At 40.7% G+C, this 27859-nt stretch overlaps 1 protein-coding gene across 4 annotated transcripts in view; it reads left to right on the forward strand.

Moving 5' to 3' along the window:
• The window catches only part of MARCH8 (membrane associated ring-CH-type finger 8), a 96803-nt gene that overhangs the window by 9413 nt on the left and 59531 nt on the right, over positions 1-27859 (forward strand). For all 4 annotated transcript variants that reach the window (XM_017803855.1, XM_017803852.1, XM_017803853.1 and 1 more), the window contains exon 2: positions 12909-13087. In XM_017803855.1, coding sequence (XP_017659344.1) covers positions 12992-13087 — 96 coding nt within the window. In that variant the 5' untranslated portion in view covers positions 12909-12991. The remainder of the gene's footprint in view (positions 1-12908; positions 13088-27859) is intronic.

A 27859-nucleotide genomic window follows, 5' to 3' on the forward strand; every position in this document is an offset into this window, starting at 1 on the left:
GACTGTAGCTCTGGCTCAATCAGACAATTGCTAAAAATAATTTACTTTGTAATACCACTGGTGATCTCTAATCAGAGAAGTATTCTAATTAATAACCTGCAGTTAGGACTGAACTGATATCTCTGTTTTGCCAGTGAGGAAAGTCTGGACAGAATCAGTGTTTGGGTAGGGAATTTCAGGGGGAGACCAGGTGGTGGTACTGACTTTGCACTGGATTTATGCTGAGTCTTAACCCCAGCTAAATGCTGTGGGGTACAGTTTTGCCAGCAACGTCTTCTTTTTCATGCAGGGAAGATGCCCTCCTTGCTGGGTATCTGCTTCCTGGACATTTTTTTTTTTTTAAAAAACCACGCCCACCCCCAAAGACTCAATCCAAGAGCACAGAAGCGAACACTTATATGTGTGTTACATTGTTGTTTCCTGTTTGAAGCTATTAGGTGGCATTGGTTGAGCATTGCAGGACAGCTGCCTGGCTTTGCTGCAGAAGCAGCACAGCAAAGAAGAGGGAGCCTTTTCAGCTGAGGTATTTAATGTTTCTGAAGATAGGGATCTGAATACTTTTTAGTCTTTTGTTGGTTTTGTTTCTTAAGTTAGATGATTTCTGTCCTCTGTAATGAGGCAGAGAGAGATCAGGTGGCCTTGCTGAGATGTGAAACTTCTGTTAACTCTGTGAAAAATGTAGCTGATGTGAGATTGTACCAGATTATTTCTTTGAAAGATAGTGGTAATGTTGCCAGCTAATACCACTCACTGAATATTATGTGTCCCTGTAAAACAAGAAGTGTAACTTCTCCAAGCCCAAGGCTTTATGCCTCATTCAGAAAGAGCACAGCTAATGGAGAAGGACCGTGTCAGGCACAAGGTCACTTGTGACGCAGAGGGGACCGTGCCTGTTCCTAAGCACAGTGCTGCACACATATTGGGAATGATTGGGTCCTACAAGACGAAACCAGCAGTGTTTTGGTTACTTTTGGATTCCTGTGACTTCAAAACCAGAAGTCATCTTTAGTCTTTAGATACATTATGACCATCTTGATGCTGCTGTACAGTCCATGTGCGGGAGCCTGTGCCAAAGACGGGACTGTCTGGAATTGAACCAGCCAACTGTTTTAAGTGAGCAAAAAACTGAGGAGATTTCTATCTTGACTTTCTAACATCTGTCGCATTTGGAATAGGGGGTAGTTTTCTTTTTTTCAGTTAAAAAAAAAACCTCTCGCATTTGCCATTTAAAATTATTAATAAAAAAATATGTCCTTATCTCTCCATTAGCCTAATTCAGTAGATGTTCAAATTATTTGTCTGGAGTAATTTTTCTTCTACTCTTTGGAAGAACAAATGTCCCTGAATATTATTGTAATTGTAACTACTTAGAGGAGGAGACTACATAGTCAGCAGGTATGGGTCCTGGAAAATATGGAGGAGAGTAGGCTAAAGTTTTATGGGTTTCTTTCTCTGCAGCTCAGAATGCAATTGATGTAAAATTCTGATGGGGCCTCAACAGTTTTGGTGCTCGCCTCTTTCTACAACAGTACATTTTTCTCCAAGACTGATGAAATTTTAGTTTGATAAATAAATAAATCAAGTTTTTCTTCTGCTTTCAATTTCAGCAGACACCTGATAAAAGTTACTATTTCTTCCAGGTTTTTTCTTCGTGAATGTTTTAGGTTTTACAGTAATGCTTGTGTGCATTGGAGTTGCATGGGCTTTGTTTAGCACACTTGGCTCATCTCACTGGCTTCTTTCTAAACTAATTTAAAGCAAAGAGCATCTGTTTGGAGAAAAGACAAAAAAGCCACTTCTAGATGTGATTGGGTTAAAAAATGTGACGTCAATTGGTGTCAGTGATGTGGTCATGATCCTGAATTCTATGTCCGTGTTTGGAAAACTTCATATAGCAACTTCTTTTACTTGCCCTGTAGATATGCAACAGCATCCCAGAATCCATTCCACTGTATTGCTCCAGCTATCACCAGCTTCCTTTGAAACCAGCTTTTGTGTCACAGCATGTTGCTGTCTAGTGTCCTGGGCCTCCCCTCACCCTTACTAGACACTTGAAGATCGCTTTGAAGCATCTGCTGGAGGAAAAGCTGGTAGTCATTTAAGAGTAGGGCAACAGGGCACTGCAAGTCAGCCTCTTCTCTAGCAGCAAGAAACAGACCTGTGCAATTCTCAATATTTCTCATTAGTAAGTACATTTTTTCTGTATCTGGATACTTCTCTCTGTCTTAGTAGCCTTCTGTAGTTGGCTGTGTTTTACTGGCACTGATCAGCTCATGGGTGACAGCTAGACTTCAGAAATACTGCTGTAGTTCTGGTGATAGAAAGCTGTCCTGGGTATGATTAAATAGATTCTATATAGGTCTTGCAAGTGCATAGGAGTGGATTGGTGGAGTTTTGTGCTGTTTCTCTAAATTTCTTATAAAATCTCTAAACTTCTATATCCTTTCAGAAATGAAGGGACTAATACTGGGTGGGACAGAAAGGCTCAACACTTGATTGCTGAATTGAGAACAAGGACAATGGGTGAGGATGCAACTGCTGGACAGTGGTTTCTTGTCCGTGTAAGAAGGCAGTGATTTGAAGGAATCCACAATCATGTATTCATCTCGTGATTGCATCCAGTGGCTATTTTAGGTATAGTGGGGATGACTGGCCCTTTATAGACTGTGGTAAGGAATGCCTTGTCTGTGGGTTTCAGTAATGCCAGTCTCTTCTTTTTGGGTAGCACAGAGCACTGTTGTGGGGGAAAGATGGGCAGAACCAACATACACGTGCCAGCACGCTCGTGTGAAATAACACCCTAATGAAGGGAAACTGTGCTGATGCTTTTCCACTGCCAGTGCATGTCAGTGTCAGCACCGGTGTGGGGAGTGGGGGTGAGGGAATCAGTGCCGTTGTTCAGCCTTCTGAAATCAGTTGCCTGGCCTTTAAACTACAGCAGGGACACTTACAGTAAGACAGGCACATGCAGCCTTTTTAACCACCCAGCATATGCCACGATAAGGTTGCAGCTGGAAGCAGCTCTCTTATTCTGGCACCGGAGCAGAATCAGTTCTGTTCACAGCCCTGGACTCTGTCTATAGGTTTTATACAGGTTTACTAGTTAATGATAATACTGTGACACAGAGGTTCTTAAACTCTTCATAGCATAATTTTCATGTTGAAGTTGATGATAAATACCATGTTTGTCTGACTAGCAACTGTCTCAAATNGATCTGGCAATTTTTGGTGACGATGCAGGTGTGAATCTGAAGGAGTGACTCAGATGTGTACTGCTGTTATTGCTTATATTACTGTAGCACTTCAGTCTGTGCTCTTGGTTGTGCCAGGTACTGTGCTTTGCCATGGTAAGGAACAATACCACCCCCACAGAAGCTGTCTGTCAAGCAGCCCAGAGGTGGGAAGTGGAAGTACTGTTATCCTTCCATTGCACAGAAGTGACTAAACTGAAGAACTCAAATGATTTGCCTTCCTGAACCACAGCCAGTGAGCACAACTCTGTATTGGTGATACTTGAAATAAAGTTAAAGATGGGCAGCGATGTCAGTGGGGTTGTGGACTCCCCCAGCATTTTATTCTGCCTGGAGAACAAGTACTCGTGCAGCTCACAGTACTAGTACTTCCCACATTGCCCTCTGGACAGGGGATTCTTGTTGGATGTTAGCAAATGTATAGAGAAGGTATCAACATGGAAAAAGATGGAAACATAAAGCAGACATACTATGCCTGAGTATACTTCCCAATAAAAAGTTCTCACCAAAGCCTGTTATACTTTATTGAGTCATGCTATTCCCCTGTATTTAAAATGTATTTCAAAGTTTTAAATTTGGGTGATAGCAAATGACTTCTGGTAGTGAGTTTTGCATCATAAATTCAGGTTACCTTAAAATGTGGGAAATTATAGTTGAAAAGAAACTCACTGATGTAATACAGATTAGTGGAAGAATCATCTACAGGATGTTTGGTGCATTGCTCTTTTTACTCTACATTTGAACTTTTGAAGACACTGGTTTTAAGCTCTCCAGTTGCATCATGCAAGTCCTAAAGAATGTGGTTTGTAGCTATTTCCTCAGAGTTTAAAGGTTTTTCATAAAGATCCAGAAAAGAAACCTAGATTTTTACTAAGACTTCCACAGCTAAGACATGTTGTAACTTAAACCTGTAAATAAAGAGATATCTGACATTTAACTTGTAAATCATGCAAAAGAAATACATTCTTATGTGCTCTGCTTTGGAAATTTCTTATTTCTTATTTCTCCACCCAAAGACAGAGGAGGAATGATTTCATATTTCTTCAAAACACAGAACCATTTAGTCAATAGTGTATTCTTTTTACTCTGCCTTAAGAGGAATGTTTTGCCTGGTAGCACTTCAACAATAGCGAAGAATGTTGCTTAGGCACCTGTTGTTCGTAAATGGCTTTTAAAACTGTTAGCCTCTAATGTAATGGAAAATAAGTGATAAAGCACAGAATTTTCCTAAAAATGCATGATTGTTATTTCTGTACAATACAGAATGTGAGCAATGTCCTCACTGAACAATGGTGAGATTGTTCTGTTTCATTACTATCTTGCATTGTAAATATTTACAGTGTTTGAGAAACCCAGGCTTTCATTGTCTTCAATGTAAATTTATGCATTTTTAATAGCCCTTATTAATTTTGAAGATAAAAATACAGACCCATTTTTCATTGGATTTCAGAACTGATTTAGAGTTTTGTGAGCCCTGAAAGGATTATAACGGAGAATGGGAAGTGATCATAAATTATCCATAGGTGTTACATTATATCATGTAGACTTGTATACTAGACTAGAAATTTGCCTGCAAATATATGTTGGTGCAAATTTCTCTTTCTGGTCTATACATGTATTAATATGTCTCTTTTTCCATTTGATTATAATCTTCACTTAACATTTTCTTGTAAAAAACATCAATTGTTATATGGAGCCCTTTGCCAAATTGTAATGATCATGTGTGCATTTTTCCAGTAGATTTGCTGTTATTCTGGAGGTCTGGGGTTTTACCTTTTCCTTGACATCACTTGCTGTCTTTCCCTGGCATGTCACAGTTTTGTGGGGTTTGACTTTTGCCCATGACTAGGGGTGAGGGGAGTGTTTTTTGTATCCAGTAGTGTACTATGGACCCTTTTTTGTTGATTGTACAGTGATCTGCAATTGCAGTCGACCAGCTGCAAGAATCTTAGGGGGCCGTTCCCAAACCTGTGTTCACAATAATATGACCTTGTTTCTTTTCTGTTAGTTTAAGAGTTTTGGGTTGTATGAAACTTCACCACTACTCTCTCAGACTGTTTCTCTGGGTTAGTAAGGAAAAGATGTGCTCACCATTGCATCACTGTGATGGAATCCATGTAGGTTACTGCTGTGCATTGCTTTTGGACAGCCAACGAAGGAGGAAAGACAGCTCTTCTCAGAAACTGTAGCAATTGGCATGGTACTGTGGTCTGTTCTCTGACAATGAGTATTATGAAGAAACAAGTCTTCATCCATGTCTTTAAGAAAAGTTTGAAATTGTGTGATTAAGACAACCTAATTTTTGCTTTGCGGGATGGCTTTGGTGCCAAGTTGGAGGGAAGAATGCCTCTTCTGGAGAGGGGCATTAATTTCTCGGGAAGCCAGTCTCTACTCATTCTGGGGAGCTGATAGGATCATGACTAAGAGTGATAAGGCAAGTCCCAAACATGCTGTGATATTACATCCTGCTTGCAGCAAAGCTGTAAAGACTCACAGCTTGCACTGTGATTCACACACCTGCTCAGTTTGGAAGCACGTTGGGACAGGAAGATGTGTTTAATGTGAAGGGGTGAGGTGAAATGGTGTTTATCAACTCAAAAGAACAAATGGCACCCCCTTATGCAAATGGGTTTGGGAATTCAGTGGAGCAGGTAGAGCAACTTGCTGGCTGAGAAAACACCAAACCCTGGCTGTTGACTTCTCCCAGGCCTCCACCGTTAGGGCTTCCCAATGCAGAGGGTGAAACTCCTGCTTTACCTCTCTTTCTTTTTGCTTGTTGTAGAGACTGTCCCAGAGATTAATGCTAATGTTATTATGAACTGTTCATCAACAATTATACAAGGGGAGTTACTTAAAAATGTGTTTTACCCAGCAGACCACTGATGTAGCTAAAGAATTTTTGTCTCTGTAGCAGGAGCTTACTGGCCAGGTGTGTGTGAAACATCTGGTGCTTTGTTCTTTCCACGGGACATTAGAAATGATCATTGATGCTTTTGATGCAGGTAAGTTGCTATTAATAGCAGAAGCAGACAGAAGTAATTTCTTTGTTTCTCAGGGGACTGTAAATACTGTATTATTGTGTTGTTGAAACAGAGGGAAGTGACATTTATTTTCGTGAATGCTAAGCTAGTTCATAATTGCATTTATCAGCTCATTTGATTTGAAGGGGTCAGTTTTTAAGGAACCTGTTTTTTAGAGATGCAGATCCTCCCTAGCTTCCATTGAAATCAAGGAAAGGGGATGCTAAGAGCTCTAGGACCATTATTTATTGATGATGTAGTTTAACAGCTTGCTTGTCTAGTTGTATTATATTTGTAGAAGTAATCATATTCTCATTTTGAGAGGAGTCAGCTAGAGCTGGCTGATGCTTCTGGTTTTCTATGTGTTGTGCATAGTCTACACCTGTATATTCCTGTATATTGAGAAGCTTTCAAATGGAACGCAGGTAATTTGCAGAAGAATCTCTTGTCCACTTACTTAGCCTTTCTTTTGATTTCAACTACTCAATAACATGATTTAAAACAAAGATATTAGAAGAAAAATGTTTTTAAGGCTTGACGCTGATTATTTTTAGGACACTAGCAGGTGGAGGAAAGGAGGAACTGAGATAATAAAGGGAGAAGTTACAGCTGAGCTAGTAAACAGTGCAAGACATATGGGCAGATGCATAGCTGTAAATAGTAATAATCCAGAATTATATCTGCCTGGTCTGAATAAAAGGTTTCTTTTCAGGGTTAGTACAACATTAGAAGTGAAATGTGAAAGGTACTGCAGAGAAGGAAGTGTTAGTTCCTCTCCCTTAGGCTTTCTTAATTACATTTGTTTGTCAAGTTAACAAATGCATGTGAAGTGCATGAGGCTTGATAACATCTCTTAAATAATGCTGTTAACAAAGTACTGATTAAGCCACAGTAAACCAAAATGAAACGCAGATGCAGGATCCTCTTTTTGAAAATGCACATCTGTCATCTCTAGAAGAGGGTTATGTAAGCTACATTAGTAGGGGAAGAGTCCGAACAAGCTCAAAATGAAATAATAAAAGCTTCAAACTGGAGCCAACACAAGCTAATAGGATTGGAAATATTTGCAAATATGGAAAATGTAGTGTACAGAAAGAAGACATAAGCTATATCCATCTGAAATGTCAGAGTAGCTGGGGAAAGTTAAGATGCACATAGGAATTTGCCAAAGTCAGTGAACTGTTACCTTCAGAACAACAGCAATAAAAACCCAAACCCAAAGGATTTTCTTTTTAATGAGGCTTTGAGATTTCACATCTAGACCTCCAACAGAAAAACAGATTCCAAATCTGTTTATTCCAAATAGTAATTATTTCAAGTCTTACTAGGAAAAAGTAAGCCAGCTGATGAAGATGTTACACCATCTAGCAGCAGTCAGAGGTTTCTTCAGAGGGTTTCCATTCCTTTTTGGATCTGGTTTTGTGCTGTACAGAGGGGAAGTTTCAGAAGGCTGGATTGCACAGCAGTGATCCACAAAGACTCGGAACAGCACTTTTCATCCTGCGTCTGGAAGGTCCCCTGAAGTCTTCAGGCTGATCTAGTCCATTGCAGGATTGTCACAGCCATGAATGGTACTTCAGTGTCTGGATTATCTGGACATCAGCGATCTGTTGTTTTATTTTTGATCTGCCCACCCTGCAATAGATTATCAGACCAATGACCTACGTGATGCAGCTCACTGTCGTTACTGGGGACTAGATTAGTTGAAGAAAAATGGGAGAAACTTTGGGGCAGACCAGAACAACTGATAGGTGGAATTCCTTCCAATTCCCTTCTGTTAGTGACTACCATCTTCCTTCTGCCACAGTTTCCAGGGAACATCTTTCACATGCATAAAGACAGATTCTTTTATAATCCAGAATATCTGTTGTACTTTAAATAGGAAAACAACTGACCTATTTGAGTGCTATATTTTTTACCCTTCTGTGAGTAATACAAAGCATATGTACACACCTTCATGCATCCTTAGTATGCATTTCTTTTGGTAAGGCCTGTGTACGTCAGCAGCCAAGTGCCACTACAGCTCCAGAGCTTCTGCTGAAGTTCTCCAGCATATGCCATGTAGCAAGGGAGTATGGTGGACTTCCTAAGTGTAAATGACCTAATCTGCTGTTCATACTGTATGCTTTTAGATTCTGGTAGATATGAAGCCGTAGACAGAAGATCATGATTTGTGCTTACTTGCGTCAGTCTAGCTGGGAATCTTTGGCAAAGAGCAGTTTAGCCTTTATTTTTGAATGTGTAATGGGCAAAGAAACTGCAGTAGGTGGCAGATGAGGGAGAACTTCCACCTGGGTTCTTCCAGTGACACTTCTCAGTGTAACAGTCCAACAATTTACGGACCGTTCGGTTCACCTGATGTCTTATTTATGTTCTTCTTGTCACTTAGGAAACAGATCCTGATGGGGTAGATGATGGAAATGGGATTTCAAGTGGTTTCCCACGTACTTCTCTTACAGTGAGGTTACCTTTTGTTGTCCCTTCTCATGGTTGAGGAATACATCTGGTACAGGTAGCTCCCTTTGCAAGCTGCAGATTGAGCTCTGGGTGGGATCCTGACAAGAGGCCACAAACTGCCAACCTTTTGGATAACAAAGGGCACAAAGATGGGTGGCACCAACCAGGTGAATGGACACTTGGAGACACAGCAGGGGTGGAGGACTCAGGAGGAAGAGTGACACTTGCATGTGGGTAGACTGTGAGGGTGTAAAAGCCCAGGGGGTCCTTTATTAAGGGTACTCCTTGGAAGCATCATGGGCTGTTTCTGTGTTACTGCACTATGAATAAATTGCTTTGTGGAACAAGACATCTGAAATTCTGCCATGGGAAACCTGAGGTTGAGCCAGTAAGGAAACCTGGTCTGACTGTGTGAGTGGGGAGTCAAGTGCAGCTCCTATTGGGTCATTGGGGCCGCTTGCTATGAAGGGGCTTCAGTCCCAGCAGTGAAAGTCTCTGGCATTGGGAGTGTGACTGCCAGAGAGTCTAGTGAATGGTCAGATTGGGAAGTTTCCTTAACATCATGTACTTAATGCTGATAACCCAGAAGAATCTAATTTTCTGCTTATGTTGCTGTCAGATACACTGCACAGGGGAAGGCCACAGCCACCAGGCCCCAGTCATGTGCATGCTTTTCCTTCCTTTTGTGGTGCTCAACTGCCTTCAGAGACTGTCTCATTTCCTCTGAATCCGACTGTTCTTGCTGCAGCTTCGTGGTTCTGGCAATGTAATGAAGACCCAGCTGATGTGGTTCCAGGTGGCATTTTTAGTTACTCTTTGTCTGCCCTGCAGAAAGCAAAACTGGACTACCTGGATGGGTGAAATCTTAGCTTCACTAGGCTAAGATCTCCTCTGGGCTCTGTGGCCAGGATTTTGACCTTTTTTGTCTTTCGGAGTCGTATTCGTTTGTGAAGGCTCTCTGCAATGGCAGTATGGCTGGAATCCATTTTTGGCTGGAACCAGTGTGGCTATAGATAGGGGGAACAGTTGAGCTTCAAGCTGTCCTCTCTCTTGGCATTCCTGTGTGCCGCAGCCAGTTTTGCAGGAAGTCTCTCTGGACAAGAGCAGTCATTTGAATTGTGGCTTATTGGCTGTTGGCAGCATGAGTAAAGAAATCTCTACAGAGTCCAGCTATGAAAAAAGGCTTAACCTTTATTATAATTTGCTGAATTCCCAAATTCCTAAGAGAGGTTTTCTTTAAGTATTTTACCCCAGTGAATGATATGTTAACAACTATGGGGACAGGAGGAGAATAAGATCCCTTTGCAGGCAGATGACTGCCCTGCCTATGGGACCTAGTAGGTGTATGTACCCTCTTTATCCCTTTCCTGGCACCCTATGATTGCTTCAGCTTTCCAGGCGAAAAGAATCTGAAAAGTCTTTCCTTTGTGAATAGAACATCATCTACAGCAGTGGTCATGGGACTTCCCTTACATGTGTGGTTTATGAACCAAATAAAACACAATGAAGGAGAAAGCTGAGCCCTTTGCCACCTCCTGGGGGCAAGTGTACTGTGCTGTTGGATGCAGGTGCTGTAGTAATGAGAAAGTCTCATTACTACAGTAGGAGTAGGAGCAGTCCCCTTGCCTTAGCATTTCTTCATTTTTGGCAGGCTCCCAGTTTGAGTGATTGAAATTTGGATCCCAATTGGCAGCTGCCCACCTCCTCACCTCTGAATCAGGTAGCATGTGGAATTAATTTAGCTGTGGAATATGTCCTGTGGAGCTTGTCACAACTTGCTTTGTGTTGAGTGGCATTGCTTTCCTGGCATCCTTGTCTGTTTGTACTTGGTGCTGCAGATGGTCTGTTCATTCACGTAACTTTATCCTTTAATTAGTGCTGTGGAGTTAACGTGCTTTAGGTTGATACAGTGCGTGCATTATTAGGGACCTTGCAGATTGGGGATGCTACAGTGGGGCATCTGGGTTTAGTTTACAGCTTTCTCTAAGCCACCCTTGAACAAAGGCAGGCTTTATTAGAACATCTACCAGACTTCTTTACCAGAGGAGGGCTTTTTCACATCATCTTTGAATATCCAGTTGGATTATATCTGCTGCTTGAGCTCTTTCAAAGAATTCTAACACATGCTGTCCTCGAAGTACCTGCAGAAAAACTGGTTTTACTTGTTTGCCATCATCAGAGGGGGTAAACTGTGTTTTCTAATAATTTCCTTGTTCTCTTTACAGTCATGGCAACATGTCCTTGCCTGCAAGGCCAGAACCCTTTTTGAGGGGGGACACAGAGCTCAGTTATTGCTGGCAATAGCACAGAACATATTAGCTGGCATATTTTCATTGAAGCTTAACGTTCTCTGGATTTCATTTCCCTATGTTTTCTTGGGAAAATACCTTCCCTTCCTGCCTTGTTTATTGTGGTTTGATATTCCCATCTCAGCCCACGTTTATATCCTCTCTGGTTTGGCTGCTTTAGAGGATGTAACTAAGCAGGTGTGTGGAGGACCTGAGGAGGTTCTGTGGGGTTTTTTTATGCTGAGATTCAATAATGCTGGTAACTCCCATGTTTCCCTTTGTCCTCCAGTAAGGAAGTGTCCTTGTTGTTGCTTGCTTATGCATACTGATATATTTTATTTTTAAAATAAGTGATACCTGAAAGTTACGGAGGCATTACCTTCAGAGCTTTCATGCACGCTTTATGAGGTACTGTCTTGGCCTCTATAGAATATAAATCCTGACCACGTGTCAGTAAAGCGTTTGAATTTGGCTGAGCATCATCCAGCAAATGCAGTGTGTGATTGGGATGCAGCAGGCATTGCACGCATTTCTGGTTTTGCTCATGACTTGCTCTATGACCTGTGATAACTCATTCCCCCATAGTGCAAAGAGGATAGTGAACTATCATTCTCTGTATAAAGTGCTTGGAATATCTAATTTTTTTTCTGTTGTTTCATCAAAAGCAGTCAAAATATTTGATCCTGTTTTCATTTTACACAGCTCCTATGGAGTCTAATGGAAATAGAACCAGACCAGTGTCTTTTGCAGAATCAAAAACCTAGAAAGCTTGGCCTCTCTTTAAAACTTCCAATTAAATATTCAATAAAAAATGTGGGCAACATAAGTTTAGGGTATGCACTGAGTGCTAAGCTACACTACTTCCAAATTGTTAAGCAATATAATATATAGGGCATCTATCTCGTCTCTGTTTTCTGCTTTCACAGATTCAAAACTAACCAACCAAAAAGTTGGTATGTTATGGAAAACAGAAGAACAGTGCATCATTCAGTTGCCCTGTTTAATATGGTCCCTGCTGTGTTAATTCCCCTGTAATCCTTTCTTTAAACACAGTTGTGTCTCATTTGCGGCAAGTTATGTTCCAAATAAACACTCCATGATCCTACGTGTTTTAAAAAGCTTCTTATTTAAGGTAACTTCACTAATCTAATAAAAAATACAGTTAATTATGCCTGCCTTTCAGATTAGCGTTGCCAATTTTGGCTAATTTATGTCTATCACTATCTTTCTTATGTGTGATGCTTCCCTGTTGTATTAGTAAGAGAAGGATGAAGTGTGCGTAGTTCAGTGAATTCACAATCCCTAGTGAGGGATTTTGTTTATATTAATCTCTAATAGCCTTTAAGAAAGGAACAGCTCACGTGACATGTCTTTCTATTGCCAGCTGGTACGTAAATGACAAGAGCTAAATGCAGGATATTTCCTGGTTTTAGCCAAAACTACAGCATTCAGTGTGATTCAGGACGATTCTTGAGGCAGTTTGATCCAGTATGATGGGACTGGCAGTTTAGGAAACTACCTTCACGACCTTTGTTCTTTGCATCTTCAGGTATCAGGCTCCCACTGCTTAGCTGGGAGAGCTGCTCTTCCTCCTTCTCCCTATCCAAGCAGACTCAAGCATGATCCCTGCCCTCTAGCTCTGCTCTCAGAACACTTTCAGAACTGATTGATAATTTATTTATTCGTTTTGCATAAATTGTGCTCTGACCTGTCTAGTTAAAGTTCTTGAAAACTTCTGTGTCTTTCCACACTCAGTGCACCAAACTCTCTCCTGTTTAGAATGCAGAGAGAAAATAAGAGATGCGTCTTGATCCAGTGAATTACTTAGCTTTGGTTTAGAAATAATTGCATTTCAAACTACTTTAACATCATCTAATATTTTTATTTTTTAGTTGCAAGGCCTGACAATGGCACGGAATGAGCACTGCCTTCAAGCCTTCTTCCTGTAAATATTAGGACCAAACAAGGCGGTGTGATGAACATGCCACTGCATCAAATCTCTGTCATTCCAGCTCAGGATGTTACCTCTTCCAGAGTCTCCAGGAGCAAGACCAAAGAAAAGGAGGAACAGGTACTGCCAGATATGCTTGATTTTTCCACAGGAAGTTATCTAAGTATAAAACAATAGGGTTTATCAAATCAGACCTGATTCTGTTCTAAAGCCCCAACTCCTTGCACGACTCCTGTTTTTAGTGAGGATGAATGCTACCAAATTATCTCTTTATTCTCATGTGTGCTATTTTAAAAGCAGCTGGCTGCAAAGTCCTAGAGGTTGTTGTTGAGTAACTTGTGTAAAATGCAAGCTACAACCTTCTACTTTGCATAAAAATTTAAGGCAGATAGGAATTTGGATGATGGCTCTAGTACCATTGTCATGGAGCCTGTTACAAGAGTATTTAAAGAAAAATTGTGTGGGGTTTGAACACCTATATGTAGCCATATATCCTGTTTTGCTTTGCTCTTGGTAGCATGTAGTAGCTGTGTTGTGTTTCATAGTGACTGCAGTATCACAAGGAAGGATATATACACCCATGTGTGTACGTAGTGTGCTGTTCTATGGAATATGATCTGTATTCTTAATTTGGTAGCACGTGTGTGAATGGAATCCTTTTGAGGTCTTGTTGTGGTGCTAATGAGGACCAGAATGCAAAAATATCTGAAGTATGTATCTGATTATAAGTCAAATAGAATCCAATTAATATGCTACTTAACAGTTTTTATAGCATGCTGTGTCTAGTCTTCACATGTCAACCTTATTTATCCCTGAACTGTGTCTCTGGTCAGGCCAAAGACCTCAACGTGCATTGTGCTTTAGTGTACAACTGTACTGCACTGAATCTTATATTATCTGTTGGTTCCACAGAAACCTCTTTGTGTTTTTTTAGCTTTGCCCTGACATAAAATTAGATCTCAAGAAGACATTCACTTTATGGTAGAACTTCAGGGCTTGCTTTGTGGACTGCTCAGCAGTGGTTAATTCTGAGGAGATCTAGAGTGATGCTGATTAGAGATAGGGCATAGTTTACATGTAAGGGACTAAAAAGACACTATTATGTTACAGAAAGGAATTTACTAAGACTAACTTTGAGTAGGGTAAAACAGTTGTTTCTGATGTGTTGATATCGTTTTCCCTAACTACCTGTCTCACCTGTCGGCTCTCCAGATTGCACCTACCGAAGTCACCAGTGAGTTAGTAGAAATAAATTGTCCCATTGGGGGATATTTTTTGAATCTTCTCTTTAGTAACATCTTAAAAGGATTCTAGCCTTTCAGATTCCTAAACCAGTAATTAATGAGGCTGGCACACTGCTGCTTTTGGTTGCCAGGCCTAGGCAGGAAGTTATCTTCACAGAGGAGGTGCTCTAAATCCGTGAAGCACCTTGTCTCAGGAGTCTGCTGATATCTCTCACTTCCCACCTGTTACACGTAGTCACTGTCTGGGCAGCTCTCTAGATAAGAGGGATTTTCTGTTTCTTCTCTTTGGTACCCTCCTATATAGAAATGGTATGTGCTGAGAGGATGAAAAAGCTCCTTTGCCAAATGCAGGTCAGTGCTACAAATTTACTACCCTGCCCTGGGTAATGGAGATTTGGAGGCAGATCAAAACAACTTGTGGTATGTCTAACAATGCAGTGAGCCTAGAAGTGGGAATTCCAACTCTCCTTCTAACCACGTTTTTCATTTCCAACAGAGCAACTTCAGTGTTAACAAATCTCCCCTGTGTTTCCTTCATGATAACTAGTTCAAATGCTGATTATTGTTCCCCTCGCCAGGTTGCTGTTATATTTTCATGCCTTAGGATGTTAGAAACAGAGCAGAATACTTGTTTAAATATGTGCAGTGTTGAAGGGGAAGTGGGACCATACAAGCAGTAGATTAGGCTAACCTGGAAACATTTCATGTTTCCCAAGTCTTATCCTTCCTGTCTCCATCAGCATATTCATTCTGTGTCAAGTGTCCTGCATTCTGGCAAAACTACAGCTGGAACAGCTGAAGCTCAGGGTGAACTGGCTGCTGTTCTTGATGCACAGCTGTACTGACACTGTGGCTGCTCCTGTGCACATGAGCCACAGCCCGGCTCTTGTACGCTCTTCCCCGCTCTTGTAAACTGCATTGCTTCTGGTATTAACCTTTAATTCTGGATCTAACAAATGAGCTGGACAGCAGTCAAGTTATTAATGTGCTGACTTTGACCAATCCGGTAAAATTTTCATTTTCCATCAGTTAGGACATTCAAGGCTACTTTATAGTCAGAGTCCCTGTCAATTCTTGGGTGCAATCAAGACCCAAATAGTAAATTCCTTACCTTTTCTGTGCAGGAACAATAAGCAACTCAAACAAATGTGTACACTGGAGTCTTAAAATGTTTTGAGTTGTACAAAGCCACTTGCCAATCTGAACAAAATCAAACAAACCACAAACCACAATCAAAACCAATAGTGCTACTTCAAAGATAAATATGTAGGTTTGCTTTGTAATACCAAACTTCTTAGACCAAGTGCATTGCCAGGTGTGCATTTTGTAGGTTGAGCAGACTCATGTACATTTCTCCCCTTTATTAACAAGCTCTGGCAAAAGCCAAGGTGAATAGAGTGTCATCTAGCAGATGAGATTTTGTATGGCTTTCATTCTTGCCATTTCAAACTAGACCTTTGGCTTGTCTGTGCCTACATCCTGCATTGTAATAAGTCCTTTGGAGGAAAGGCTCAAGAACACAGCAGCAGAAACTGAAGGACCAATGTGCCTAGAGAGAGAACTTCCACCAGTCTCTGAAAAATCAGTGTTTTTCCTATTCCCCAGAACATGCTTTATGTTCTGTTCTGTTTTGTGATTATAATTATCCACATTTGTAGTAGAGGTGCAGAGGGAAAATTCTCAGTCTGAACAGTACATGTCTCTTACTATTTCTTCTCTTCCATGTTTCTGGTCAAGATGTAGCTTATGTATTTCAGATTAAGGCTTGGTTTTATTAAGCATTTCCTTGTTACAAGAGCAAGTTTTCTGGACTAGTGATATGTGACTAACAGTGAAGAAACAGCAAGAAATCCTTACCACCTTTATCATTATAATCCAGTTTCTCAAATTGGGTGATCTATAGTATCTAGGCATGCCTCATGGCAGATTAACATGTACATTCAATGTCTGTGGAAGTCTGTGGCAAAAATCCTATTGAATTTGAAGAAGTGTTAAGAGGAAGAGCTGCTGCCTACCATTTCTGGTCCAGGTCCTCAGTGATATGTATACATAACAGAGCCTGGTAGATTCTGATTCAGGTTAATGTAATCTTCAATATTTAGAATAGTTGAAATCTGAGGTTAACAGCAGTATTTCATAAAACTTTGTCCATTTCCCCAGTAAAAATGAGGAAGGTCGTAAAGGGATTATTACTGCTGCATTTAACTCAGATGAACTGATAGCTTTAAGGGCTATTAATAAGCATCATTAGCTTCTTACTTATCCTTCACTAGGAATAGCTTCATACTTACCTGATTTAAGGGAGAGTCACTGTATTATTTTTGAGGAACTACAGCCCCTACTTGCTCCTCTTTAGTGGGCAGTATGCTGGCTGCAGTGTTTCCTAATGTATGCAAAAGCTAACAGCTCTCAGGATTTAGACAGGAAATGAGGAACCGATGCTGGCACGTGGTTGAGGTGTTCTGGGTTTGTTTTGTTATAGCATTGTCTTTTTCAGGGCTTTGTGCCTTTCTCACTGAGGTGGACTGATATCTACCACACCTTGTTAGTAATTATTGATTAATTACTTCAGTGAATGAAACTCCCTGAGCAATAGCTTTTCACTGCTCTTCTAAAAACATGTGTCAACTGTAACCTCTTGTGCTGTGATCTCTGCAGATCTCCTAAGTGGATCAGGAATGGGTGGGATCAGTGTGTAAATGAGAGATCATGAGATGTTGGTCCAAGTCATTTTCGTGCACAGTACTCTTTCTTCTCAATGGCCTGAAACTGGGAATCAATACTGACTTGTCATCAAAGATCACACAGCATTTATCACAGAATGCTCTAGTTAGATTTAGACTTGCCAATTCCATTTGATCAACTGAAACTCACTTCTGCTCACTCCTCTTGTCTACTAAGTGTTGTGTAGTATACTGGCTGCTGTGGGCTCAGCAGAGATGCTGTGATCATCTCTGACATCTCCAGGTACTTCTCAAAGCTGTCATCTTGAAGATACTGACTACCTAATTTTTCTGAATGAAATTATGCTGAGAGAAGTACATGGTGATGCATCTTCATAAATTTCTCCTGCCTTCTTAATGATCTCTTGCTGTAACAGGAAAGGCACTGTGGCCTATTGATTCAAATAAGCCACATCTTACTGGAAAAGCAGGAGTTACTTGAAGGAAAAAAAAACCAATAGATGCATTTGCAAGAGTTTATAGTCACGGATCAGTACCTCAAGGTAAAGGCACATGTTTTATGTTGTTGAATTCAGAGTGACAGTTAGAGAGCTATTATGGTTTTTTTAAGGTACAGAAGCACTCAATGATCTTTTCCATTCACTTTTTGGACTTTGAGCTCTGAATGAGATCTCTGAGTAGCTGAACTCAGTCCAAATACTCAGGCATTTGTAAGGCTCTGTGTGTGTGTGTTTGGTTTTGCTTGCCTATTGAACCAAATAATTCATTAAGCAGCCAGGCTACAAATCCTTTGAGAATTTTACCCCTTATTATTTTTATACTGCGATTTGTGTGTTTATGAGTAACTATGTCATATTAACACTGGGCCTGGCATTTTTCCTTTATTAAATTTACTTTATATAGAAACTGGCTAACTATGGAAGAATTTTTGTCTGAGTATCCCTTAACTCTCCTGTGAGAACCAGAATGTGTCTCTTGCTGTACTGCTTACAGACCTAGGCTCAAACTGGGAATTGCAAAGTCCATTCCTAACAATGGCTTGGCTTTTACTTGATGTTTTTCAATGGATCATAAAGTGTTCCTCAGAAAAAGTTGTCATACTTTCCACTTCCTGAAACATAGCAATCAGGGAATTTTTTGACAAAGCAAACAACCTGTGACAGAAGCACCCCTGAAGAGCTGCAGTGAAAGTGCTTCCATTTCTGCAGTCTAGGAGCAGGTAGGAAGGTTTCCTATGCCTAGTCCTTTGAAGATATGCCAGATGACTGAGATGGTTTTAACAGCATCCTTCCACATGGAATCCCTGTGCTGGGAGTGTGGTATTTCCATGACTGATTTCTATGCTAAAACAGACATTTTAGTACACGTCTGTCTTGGAGCAGGTGCCTGAGCACACTCACTCTGATTACCTTTAGCACACAAACAGTCCAGTGAGGAGCACTAAGTAAATAGGAAAATTGCTTGAAAAAACTGCTTCACACCAAATGCCTATCTTTCTCCATGGGAACGTTTGTATTCACCACCCTGCTTGTGATCTCTCCTTTTTGTTATCAGGAGAGTTGTTCTTGTGCTCTTCAAGACAGTTCAATTGCTTGCATCAAACCCTTCCTGGGCACAGCACTTTGCAGTTGCTGTCAGGTGTCTCTGCAAATATCCTCTCTCGGGGCATTGCCTATTTCTTTACTCCTGTAAACATCTTGGCATCTGACACTGGTGTGAGTGCCTGAGGTGGTCCTTCTGCCCTTGCCTGCCTGCCTTTCAGTTGCCTCTGTTCTGTCCTTTGCCAGTTTAAGGGCTTTCTTCTCTCCCACATGTTCCTGGCAAGAGCACCACTAACCTCCTCTTCGATGTGGTACCTGGAAAACTCAAGAAGCACATGGAGTGCAGCCAGGCCTGAATAAACCAGTGGTCTGTAATTTGGGATTTGTGTTTCTCTTCCTGCCCTGCTAGATGGTGTTGGGCAAATCCCTTGAATTCCTCTGCTATCCTTCCTCCTGTCTGTGAAGGAGGGCTAGCACTGCTAATAAGCCTTGTAGAGGACTTCAGGGGTTTGGATAAAAGCTGATCAGCAGGAAGTGTTTGTCACTAGATGTCTGCTTTGCCAGAGTCTCAGTCTGCAGACAATTCTGCTGAGCTGGCCCAAAGATCTGCTGCAGAACATGGTGGGCTTGGGATATGTGGAGAGCAGACTGGTCTTCCTCCTGAAGGTGGGCATTGCTTAATCTCAGTTGTGGTGAACGTGCAAAATCTTGTGACTTTCCTGAATCTGTTCTGCTCTTTCTGTGCTTGAGTGCAGGATGAGGAGCTGGTCCTCTCAAGCCCTGTTCTTGGAAGCTAGCACATGCTGCTTCCCAGCAAACCCTGGTGAAGGGGGAAGAGAGGAGGCAGGAAACAGGAGGGAGGGGACGGGATGGGAGGGAGCTGCTCCCACTTGAGCAGTCCTAACAAAAAAGTCAGATCACGCCATTTGATTCTACATTGTGTTTGTTTTGGAGTGCGTACAGCATGTGTGTGTGAGGAAAGGAGCAGATGGCTTCTGAGTGGAGAGGAATTACAAAAGGCAAACTGTGGGAAGTGGTTTCTGGAAGGGTTTTGAGGGAAAAGAGGAGAAAACTCTTTCTTTTAAAAATTCAGTAAACATTAGAAAAACTAACAGCAGTTGATACAGCAGCAGAGTTTTAGGTAGTGATCCTTCAGAGAAGAAACTTTGGAAGTTTCAGGTTTTGCTGTTTGTTTATAATCACTCATTTATATACAGTCTCTGTTTTGACTTTGCTTATTGCATGTGAACTCCTTGCTTTGATGTCTTAAGACCAGAAATAACTTAAAGTTAATTATTACTACCTGTAGCTGTTGGATTAACCTGAATTTTTAAACCACCTCTCTCATATTAACACAATCTCTGTCTGGCTCTCATTAGCAGATCACTTGAACAAGCTGAGAGTCATTCTTTGAAAAATATGATTTTCTAAAAGAAGTGCTGATGCTGTTTAATTATGTGATAGCCAAGTATGTTTTGGTGGTGGTGTTTTGCAGGTCTGTTAATGTTTCTCATATATGTTAACATGCAACAGCTTTTCATAAAGGGAGCCCTGGATCTGAGCTTGTGACTTTAGAGTTTATATTTTTTCTGCCCTGGCAAAAGCATGCTTGTTTGTTTGCCTTCTAATGAGAAGTGTGTGTCAGTCAGTCATGATGCCACAGTGAACTGTATGTGGGTATTAATATCTGTGTTGGTGCAGAGTGCCGCTGAAATCATCACAGCTCCACAAAGACATCAGTCAATACTTCATCGTACTTTGCAGTGATTTTCATCATCCAGTGGCTATAATGTTTCTTTAAAGTGATGCTGTCAGGTTCCTGCAAACTGATTTTTAAAGTTCTGTGTTTATTGAATGTAATTTCTGTAAGTAAAACGCCCCAGAAGTACAGGGTTTTTTCCTCCTGTAGGATGTTTTGCCTCTTGCATTGATGCATAATGAATGACTTCATTGATTTGCTCTTTCAGACAGATGTGTTTCTTTACCTGTTGAAATAAAGAGTGTTGGGATTTGAGTTGTTTTTTAGGGTGGGTGTTCTGTTTTTTGGTTTTTTTGAGAGAAGAACAATGACTAGCAGTTCTGCCAGGGATGCATGCTGTGTTGTGATACCCTTAAAGTAGTTGAACTTCAGTGGGTTTAAAACTTTATCTAGCTTTAAGTTGCTGATATCTCTTAAACCCTGCATCTCAGTGGTTTAAAGGTAAAACTTTTATGAAGTTATATATAGGCTTAGATCTGCAGTTTGAACTTAGGTAATTCTACTTGGCCTTTATGCCATTTATGAAGAATTCTTGATGGGGGTGGGGGCAAGTTATTCTTTTGAAATTGCTCCTCCCTGCTTTGCTGAAATCTAAGGTCTTAAGAGTACAGCCTTCTGAGTCAATAATTCTCACAGCTAGAAAAAAATCCACCTTTGGGATTCATTTAGTTTCTCTTGGTCCCAGAAGTGATGATCTCTCATATGCTATTAAACATGTTTCTGTTTGGCAGTGGACATAGCTCCGGTTTTAGGGAATTTCTTATGGAGAGTTTTTTGTGACAGCTACAAGTCGAAGCACACTTTTATTACTGAGCAAGCCCAAATGTGTATTCCATGAGGTCAGTGGCTGAAATTCAGAATTTCATTTTTTAGGAGTTAAGAACTGAATTTTGACATCTTCAAATACAAAGGGAAGAGCGGAATCACCTATGTTTGGAGGTTTAAGTTAATTTACAGCCCAGTTCTCTCTTCCTGTAAGTAAGTGCTACTTGTTGATGAAAATGAGTAAAAGCGACCCTTTTATGATTTTTTTATTTGCTTGAATGTGGACTGCATCGGATTCCTTGTGGACCTTAACTACAGGTGGCAGTTTGTATCAGGGAGAGGATTGTCCTCAAGTCTGTAGCATTTGACTTCACCCCTGTGCTAAGTGAATGCTGCATGTTTCCACCGTGTTCCTTAAGGGTGAAGCATCTGTGGTGTTCCTGGAGGCAGGAATCTGGGACCATGTCACTGCTTTGCACACACATTATGCATCTGTCAGCATAACTGAAAGGGGGTGTATTTAGCACAGATATTCATATGCTCAGATTCTATGTGTGGAAACAATTTTTGGTTTATTTTTAGCATAATGTTTTCAGTAATAAGCTTGCGTCTTATGCTTAGGTTTTTCAGACATCTTAAAGTAATAAAATGGAATGTACATCTAAATTTTTATGTAACCTACTGAGGTCTATATCAGAGTTGGATTTGGAGTCACAGATTTCCACTGTGCCTTACTGCCTTGAAGGATAATTGTCTTTCCTACTCTTAATTACTTACACCTTGGAAAATCACTGCTGTAGGTTTCACAGACATAGAAGTATTTATGGCTCCTTTTATCTAAAAAGTCGAATTTTTTTCACCACTTTAACTACTTCACGCTTCACGTTCCTTTGTGTACACAGTTGTATCAGTTGTTCTCTTTAACTAGTATGTGTAACGGGCTCGAGATTCACAGACAAGCCTACAGAGAGCCCTGGGTGACATTGGTAAGAACAGATGAGGTGGACGAAGTCCTTGAGGTGCCATCTTAGTTCAGGTGCACTTTTAAATGTATAGTCTCACGGTTACAGTGGTGAACTGGAAGATGTTGAGGGCTCAGTTGTGAATGATGCACATCTGTGACAGTGCATCAAGAGAGAGGTGACTTCAACCAGCAAGGACAGTCTAGCAGCCATTTCATCAACAGATGTAGGAGGCTTGAGGGTACAGGGAAGTGAGAACCTGGAATAATTAAAAGCAACACCCCAGCACACCTGAGGTCACAGTTGCTGAGGGTGTTGATTAGTTGGCTGTAATTCTCGAAGTGTGATTAAAGCAGACCTGATTCATGAGGCTGGTGAAGAAATGAGGGCGGAAAGGAGCAGGATGTGTGTGATAGAAGCATCTACACTGATAGTCAGGCATGGATTTTATTCCTTGAACTGATGTTAGTCATGGAAATCTTTTGCAACAAAGTAGATCATCATTCTTCTGCTAGTGGAGTTTTGTATTAGCCATTTAATTAATTGATTAGTTTCTAGAGAGCAGTGAAAAGTGGACATTAAAAGGTTGCCCATGTTATATTGCACATATGTACAGAAGGCAGGTTATTCTTTGAATCAGGATTTTCTTCTTTATTTTGTCATGAAGAAGACAATAAATGAGTTAGAAGAATGGCATCCCATGCTGTCTGTTCTTATTTTCATGCTGTTTCAGGATAGTTTTTCAGGCAGTACCAGGATTCATCTCAGAGGTGGCTATCAAGTTTGAGTTATTGTGAAGCGTCTCCTATGCTGTATTTGTGCTTTCCTGTGTGTGGCATGTTAACTTCTCTTTCTTGTAACGGAAAGTTGTAGTTCCGTAGTTCAATACTGTCCTTCCAGAGCAGATAAAAGCAGGCATGTCTGTAAGTCCTCTGCAGCCCTCCAGGGATACACATCACACTAGAGCAGTTGTGTCCTGTCACCTCTGCAGTGTTTGTTGATGCTGGACTTTACTGTACAGCCCATTAAAGGCACAAGTATACAATTCTTTTTTTTTTTCTTCTTATCTTTTCTTTTCCTATACTATATTTAAATCCCACTACAATATGTGGATCAGAATTGTGGGTTGGCATCAAATTCTTAAAAGAAGAATGAGATTATTCTTTTCCTAGGATTTAGAGAGAGGAGCCTAAAAAAGATGGTTTGAAGTAGTAGAGGCTGCTCTTGGCTAATATCAACTAATCAATTGACTTATTTTTCCTGTAAAGTGGTCAAGGAACAGCCTTGTAATGCATATCAGCAGCTTTTCCTGAATGGAAAGTTGCAGAACTGGAAATGTTTGTCAGCTCTGACTAGATGCACGAACCCCACGTCAGTTGTAAAGTTTTTCCTGGCTATCATCTGCCTGCCTATTTCTAGTAACTCTTCCCAAGCAGTAAATGCAAGAAGAGGTGATTTCTGGATTGTTCAGGTTGAAACAATGTGCCTTTGCCTCAGCAAGTGGCTTGTGTTGTACTTTTTTTGCTTCAGTTTTTATGCATAACAACAGTGAAAACATTTGATTGATCCCAGGGAATAGGAAAGAGTTGTTTGAGCTTTTTTTGCCCTGCAGTCCTCTTTAAATATGTTTACTGCTATTCAGATGACTGAAGACACATTATTTGAGTAAAAATAATGCTTTTTATTGCTTGTATGCAATGAAATGAAGCATTTGCTAATTTTTGCATCCTAATTTCTCTGAGCTAGTTAATGTAACAACAATTAAGCAGCTTCATTCCGCATGAAATACTGGAGTGTAACTTCCTCTTTGGCTTCTGACAAGCATCAGGTGCTCCAGAGACACTGGAGTTACTGAAAAATCCACAGGCAGAAATGTGGAAGTGACCTCTAAATAGGATGTTGCTGTTTTCAGACACCAAGGTTGGGATATTTAGGAAAAGGGAAGCACAGGTACTGCTTACCTGTAAACTTTAAACCATAGCTATTTTAAGCAGTAAAAAGGGAAGCTCTAGGGTACTTAAGGGAAACATTAGCAAATTAGGGCCACTGGGTACTGCCAGTGTTAATTTGTGCTTAATATCATATGAGATACCCTCTCCCCTTACAGCTGGGAATAGAACTGAGCTGGTTCTTTTCTGTCATCAATGAGAAAACCTTCACTACTGGACTTACAATTGCTTCAAATTGCCAAGCAAAAAAATCAGTATCACTGTACAATGATGAAGTTCATGCAGAAACAGGACAGGCATGTTGGAATACAGATTTAAGTTTCAGAAAAAGCAGGTATTTTGTATGTTTTTAATATGCAAAGCAGAACGTGGCTATCTATCTATATATAAAAAAAAGTACTTCTAGACACTGGCAATAAGGGGCCAATTGTCTTGATTCCTAACTGAAGTCAGCAGTTAAAAAAGTAGCACCTCCCACCCCCAAAACCCTTTCCTATCAGTCTGGTTGAAAATGGCTTGTTTAATTTTAGTGACTCCTTTGAAGTTTGTGATGCTGAAGGCCAGCAGGGATTGCCACATCTGACTTGTAATGACCTGTGTTACGTTGTATGTGCACTGAACCCATAATTCATGGTATTTGGAAAAGACACTTCAGCTTCCAGCCTTGACTTGAAGGTGAAGAGTAAAGCTTCTGTTTTACTTGATAGTTTGTTTCCATGCCAGCCACCATCACAGTGCATGGAAAACCACATGCAACTTTGTTTTTTGTGGTTTTTTGTTTGTTTGTTTTTAAATTTTGATTTTTTTTTTTTCTGGCTTGAACTGATAGTTGCTGGTGACCCTTGATTAATTGAAGCAGGCTCCTAAATTGTGCTTTTGGACCTATCAGTGTGTTACAAACAAGCAAGGTCATTCACTTTTTAAATAAACTTACAGATAAAATTATGGAATCTCTCCCAATAGGGTGTTTCCTTCAGCCTTGAAAATGCAGGAGGATGAAACAAGGGATGGAAAAGACAACCTTTTCAGGCCTCTCTCATCCTATTTGAATTGAAAGGTTGGGACACTGGAGGTGCAAATGTCTTAATTACAAAGCAAGCTGTGCAATGAAATGCACTGTCAGGGTCTGAGTGGGTTTCCAGCTGTTGTCCTTCCTCAGTTCTCCAGGAGTACCTTGGCAGTTCAGAGAGAAAACTGAAAACTGTTTGCTGTAATATAGCATTGATCCTGTCCTCAGTCCCCATTCAGGTTCTCACCTCCAATTGTCACTTCACTGCTGTGAAAGTTCTAAATCTAATCCTTTACTGTACTCCTGCTTTATAAGCTGAAACCTGTGTAACTTGCAGTTACAACCCGTGTCACTTTGGTGAAAATAAAACACAGCTTTAGTACTGTGATTTTTTTTTTTTTCCCCAAGTCAATTTTGGAAGCACAGTATCTGTGAAGTGTCTGTGAGCCTGGTAAGCCTACTAAGCTCTGTGTCACCTCTAAATGTAACTGTCAGAGGCTTTCCTATGTTTTTTAAATTAATTTCCAGATTATTATTGAAAATATTGACTAATGTCTGGCTTAGCACTGATCTTGTGAAACGAGCAGTAACATCTTCTTTTATTTGATGTTGACAAGGCCAACATCAGATCTGTCAGGAGTCAGATCTTCACCATGGAACATGTTTTATATTGCTATTGTTTGTTCCATTTTTAGATAGAAATATTTGGGAAAAGAAATAAAAGGAAACACTCCACTATATCAGACATAGTAAAGGTGGGAGGTTTAGTGAGCTAGAACAGACAACCAGGGAAATGTTAACAGGAGACAACAGACTGGCAAAAAAGCCCCACCCAAAAAATGGGGTGAGCATGATTGCAGCAAGACACCACTTTTTCCCAGTCAAATCCAGAGCACAGCTGCTGTGAGGGATGTTTCTTCTGCAAGAGTTAGTAGGGAGAATTTCAGGAGTGGGTAGAACACCCTGGTATGAGGGCTCACATTTACAGTGTTTGTTCTGCGTGTTTTGGAGCCTGAATAAACAATGCCTTTCTGAAAGATGCTTTTTAAAAATGATTACTAGAACAAACTGACTGAAGTACAGCAGCTTGCAGTTTCCGTGGGAAACTCAGCCTTTTCCATGAATGCAGCTAGGGAGAGAGAGACAACCTGTGTGGCTGTGTTGTCCCCTCAGAGCTTCAGTTCCAGTTGTATTGTGTTCACTACATGCTGTTTCGTTCTGTTCTTTTTTCTCCCTTATCATCTATAAACCTCTGTTTCTTTTTGAATGTAGATAAAACAGAGAGCACTGCTGTTGTTCCTAGATTTATGAGCATTTTGAACTCCCCCCAGTTCACCCAATCTCATGCTGAGTACGACTGGTGGCAGCTGCCTGTCTCCTGAAAGCGTTCCTAGTTTTAGCCTCTGCTCAGCCCTGCTGCTCTGTCTCCAAACTGCCACAGTGCCCCCAGGAGAGACTGGGGACAGGTATAGATTGTGCTAGACATCATCTCCAGATCCAAATACTTGCTTTCAGGACTTCTGATATCCGGGTCTAAATGTTTTAGCAGCTTGGTTAGTTTCAGTGAGACCTTTGCAACAGAAGCCCACCTGTAAAGCATCTAGCAGATAAATAATAACTACTAGAGCCCAGCAATTCCTTAAAAGCTTCTCTTTGACCTTTCTCTACTGCTGGTGCTACAGCTACTCATTTAAGGGAACTGCCTTTAAAGTGCTGTCCCCCAGCACCTCATTCAGTAAACCCCAGGTATCTTTTCTCTGGTGCCTTCTGACATGTACTCCCATGGTTTATCCTCTTCAAGAAAATGTCCTCTGTGGTCTCACTGCTCACACATTCGCCACTGGCAACTCGGTGGCAGGCTCTGGTGCTCCTATGCCATCTGTTCACAGGAACGATGTGGGGGTACCCAACTGGAACACAAGAAGTAGATTGTTAAAGGCCTTCTTTAACACTGACTTCTCTCTGGCTACCTGTAGTAAACCTAACTGAGGCACACCCAAGACTCTGGACTGCAGAGTGAAGGAAGGCAGATGAGATCAACTCATTTTTATAGCCCTGCTTTTTTCAGTGCAGCCATTAGGACAGAAATAACTAAATTTGAGGTTCTGGTTTATAACCAGAATTTTGGGGGTGTTTAATGCACCCCTCTGACTCCATGCTGTTGCATTCCTTCTGGTGAATTCTTCTTGCACAGTATTTAGGTGGGTTTTAGCTGCTGTAAGTTTTGAATCTGATGTGTTGCTTTTTGTTTTTTTGGGGGTTGGGGTTTTTTTCTTTATTTGGTTGGTTGTTTGAGGGTTTTTTTTTTGGATAGACTTCTGAGGAAGCTCTTACAGTTCCTCTTTGTAACAAAGTTCTGTTTTTTGTTTTTTTTCTCTTAGATTTCTCAAATGTTTGTGAAAGTGTCTTAACTAGTTTCTGCCTGTGCAATTTTCTTTGGGGAAAACTAGTATACAATCCGCTATTCTGAACTCAGCTCTATTTTCTGAGGCCAGAAAGCAAAACAAAGAGCCAAAAATGTAGAAGTGAGGGGAAATAAAAACATTACAAAGTTCCATATGCCCCTTAGTTGCGTGGCCATTTCGTTTCTTGTTCAGTCACCCAATTTTCAACAGTCTGAATTGGTTTCTGTGGATTTGGGTTGTTGATGGGTTTTGTTTTTTTCTGCAATCATTCTTTTAATGATTTTTGGAAAAATTCTTCAGGCCGTATTGTTATACTCCACTCTTGTTTTATAGGTGCATTAGTGACTTGGGTAAGCACCTTTTTATTGCATTGCATCATTGTGGATTGACTGTTCCATGACAAGTATTTGAATTAGACACAGGCATCAACTATGTGAGCTCCTACCCACAGGTGCTGCTTTTTGCCTGTTCTCTAAAGCATGGGTTGTGTGGTGTTTGTTAACACTTGGTACAGAATTTGGATACTGGTGCTAATTTCATTAAAAATAGATATAAAATCTTCACTTCTCTTTTC

This window comes from Lepidothrix coronata, unplaced genomic scaffold (genome assembly GCF_001604755.1).
Source record: "Lepidothrix coronata isolate B3197 unplaced genomic scaffold, Lepidothrix_coronata-1.0 Scaffold8, whole genome shotgun sequence".
NCBI classification, from domain to species: domain Eukaryota; kingdom Metazoa; phylum Chordata; class Aves; order Passeriformes; family Pipridae; genus Lepidothrix; species Lepidothrix coronata.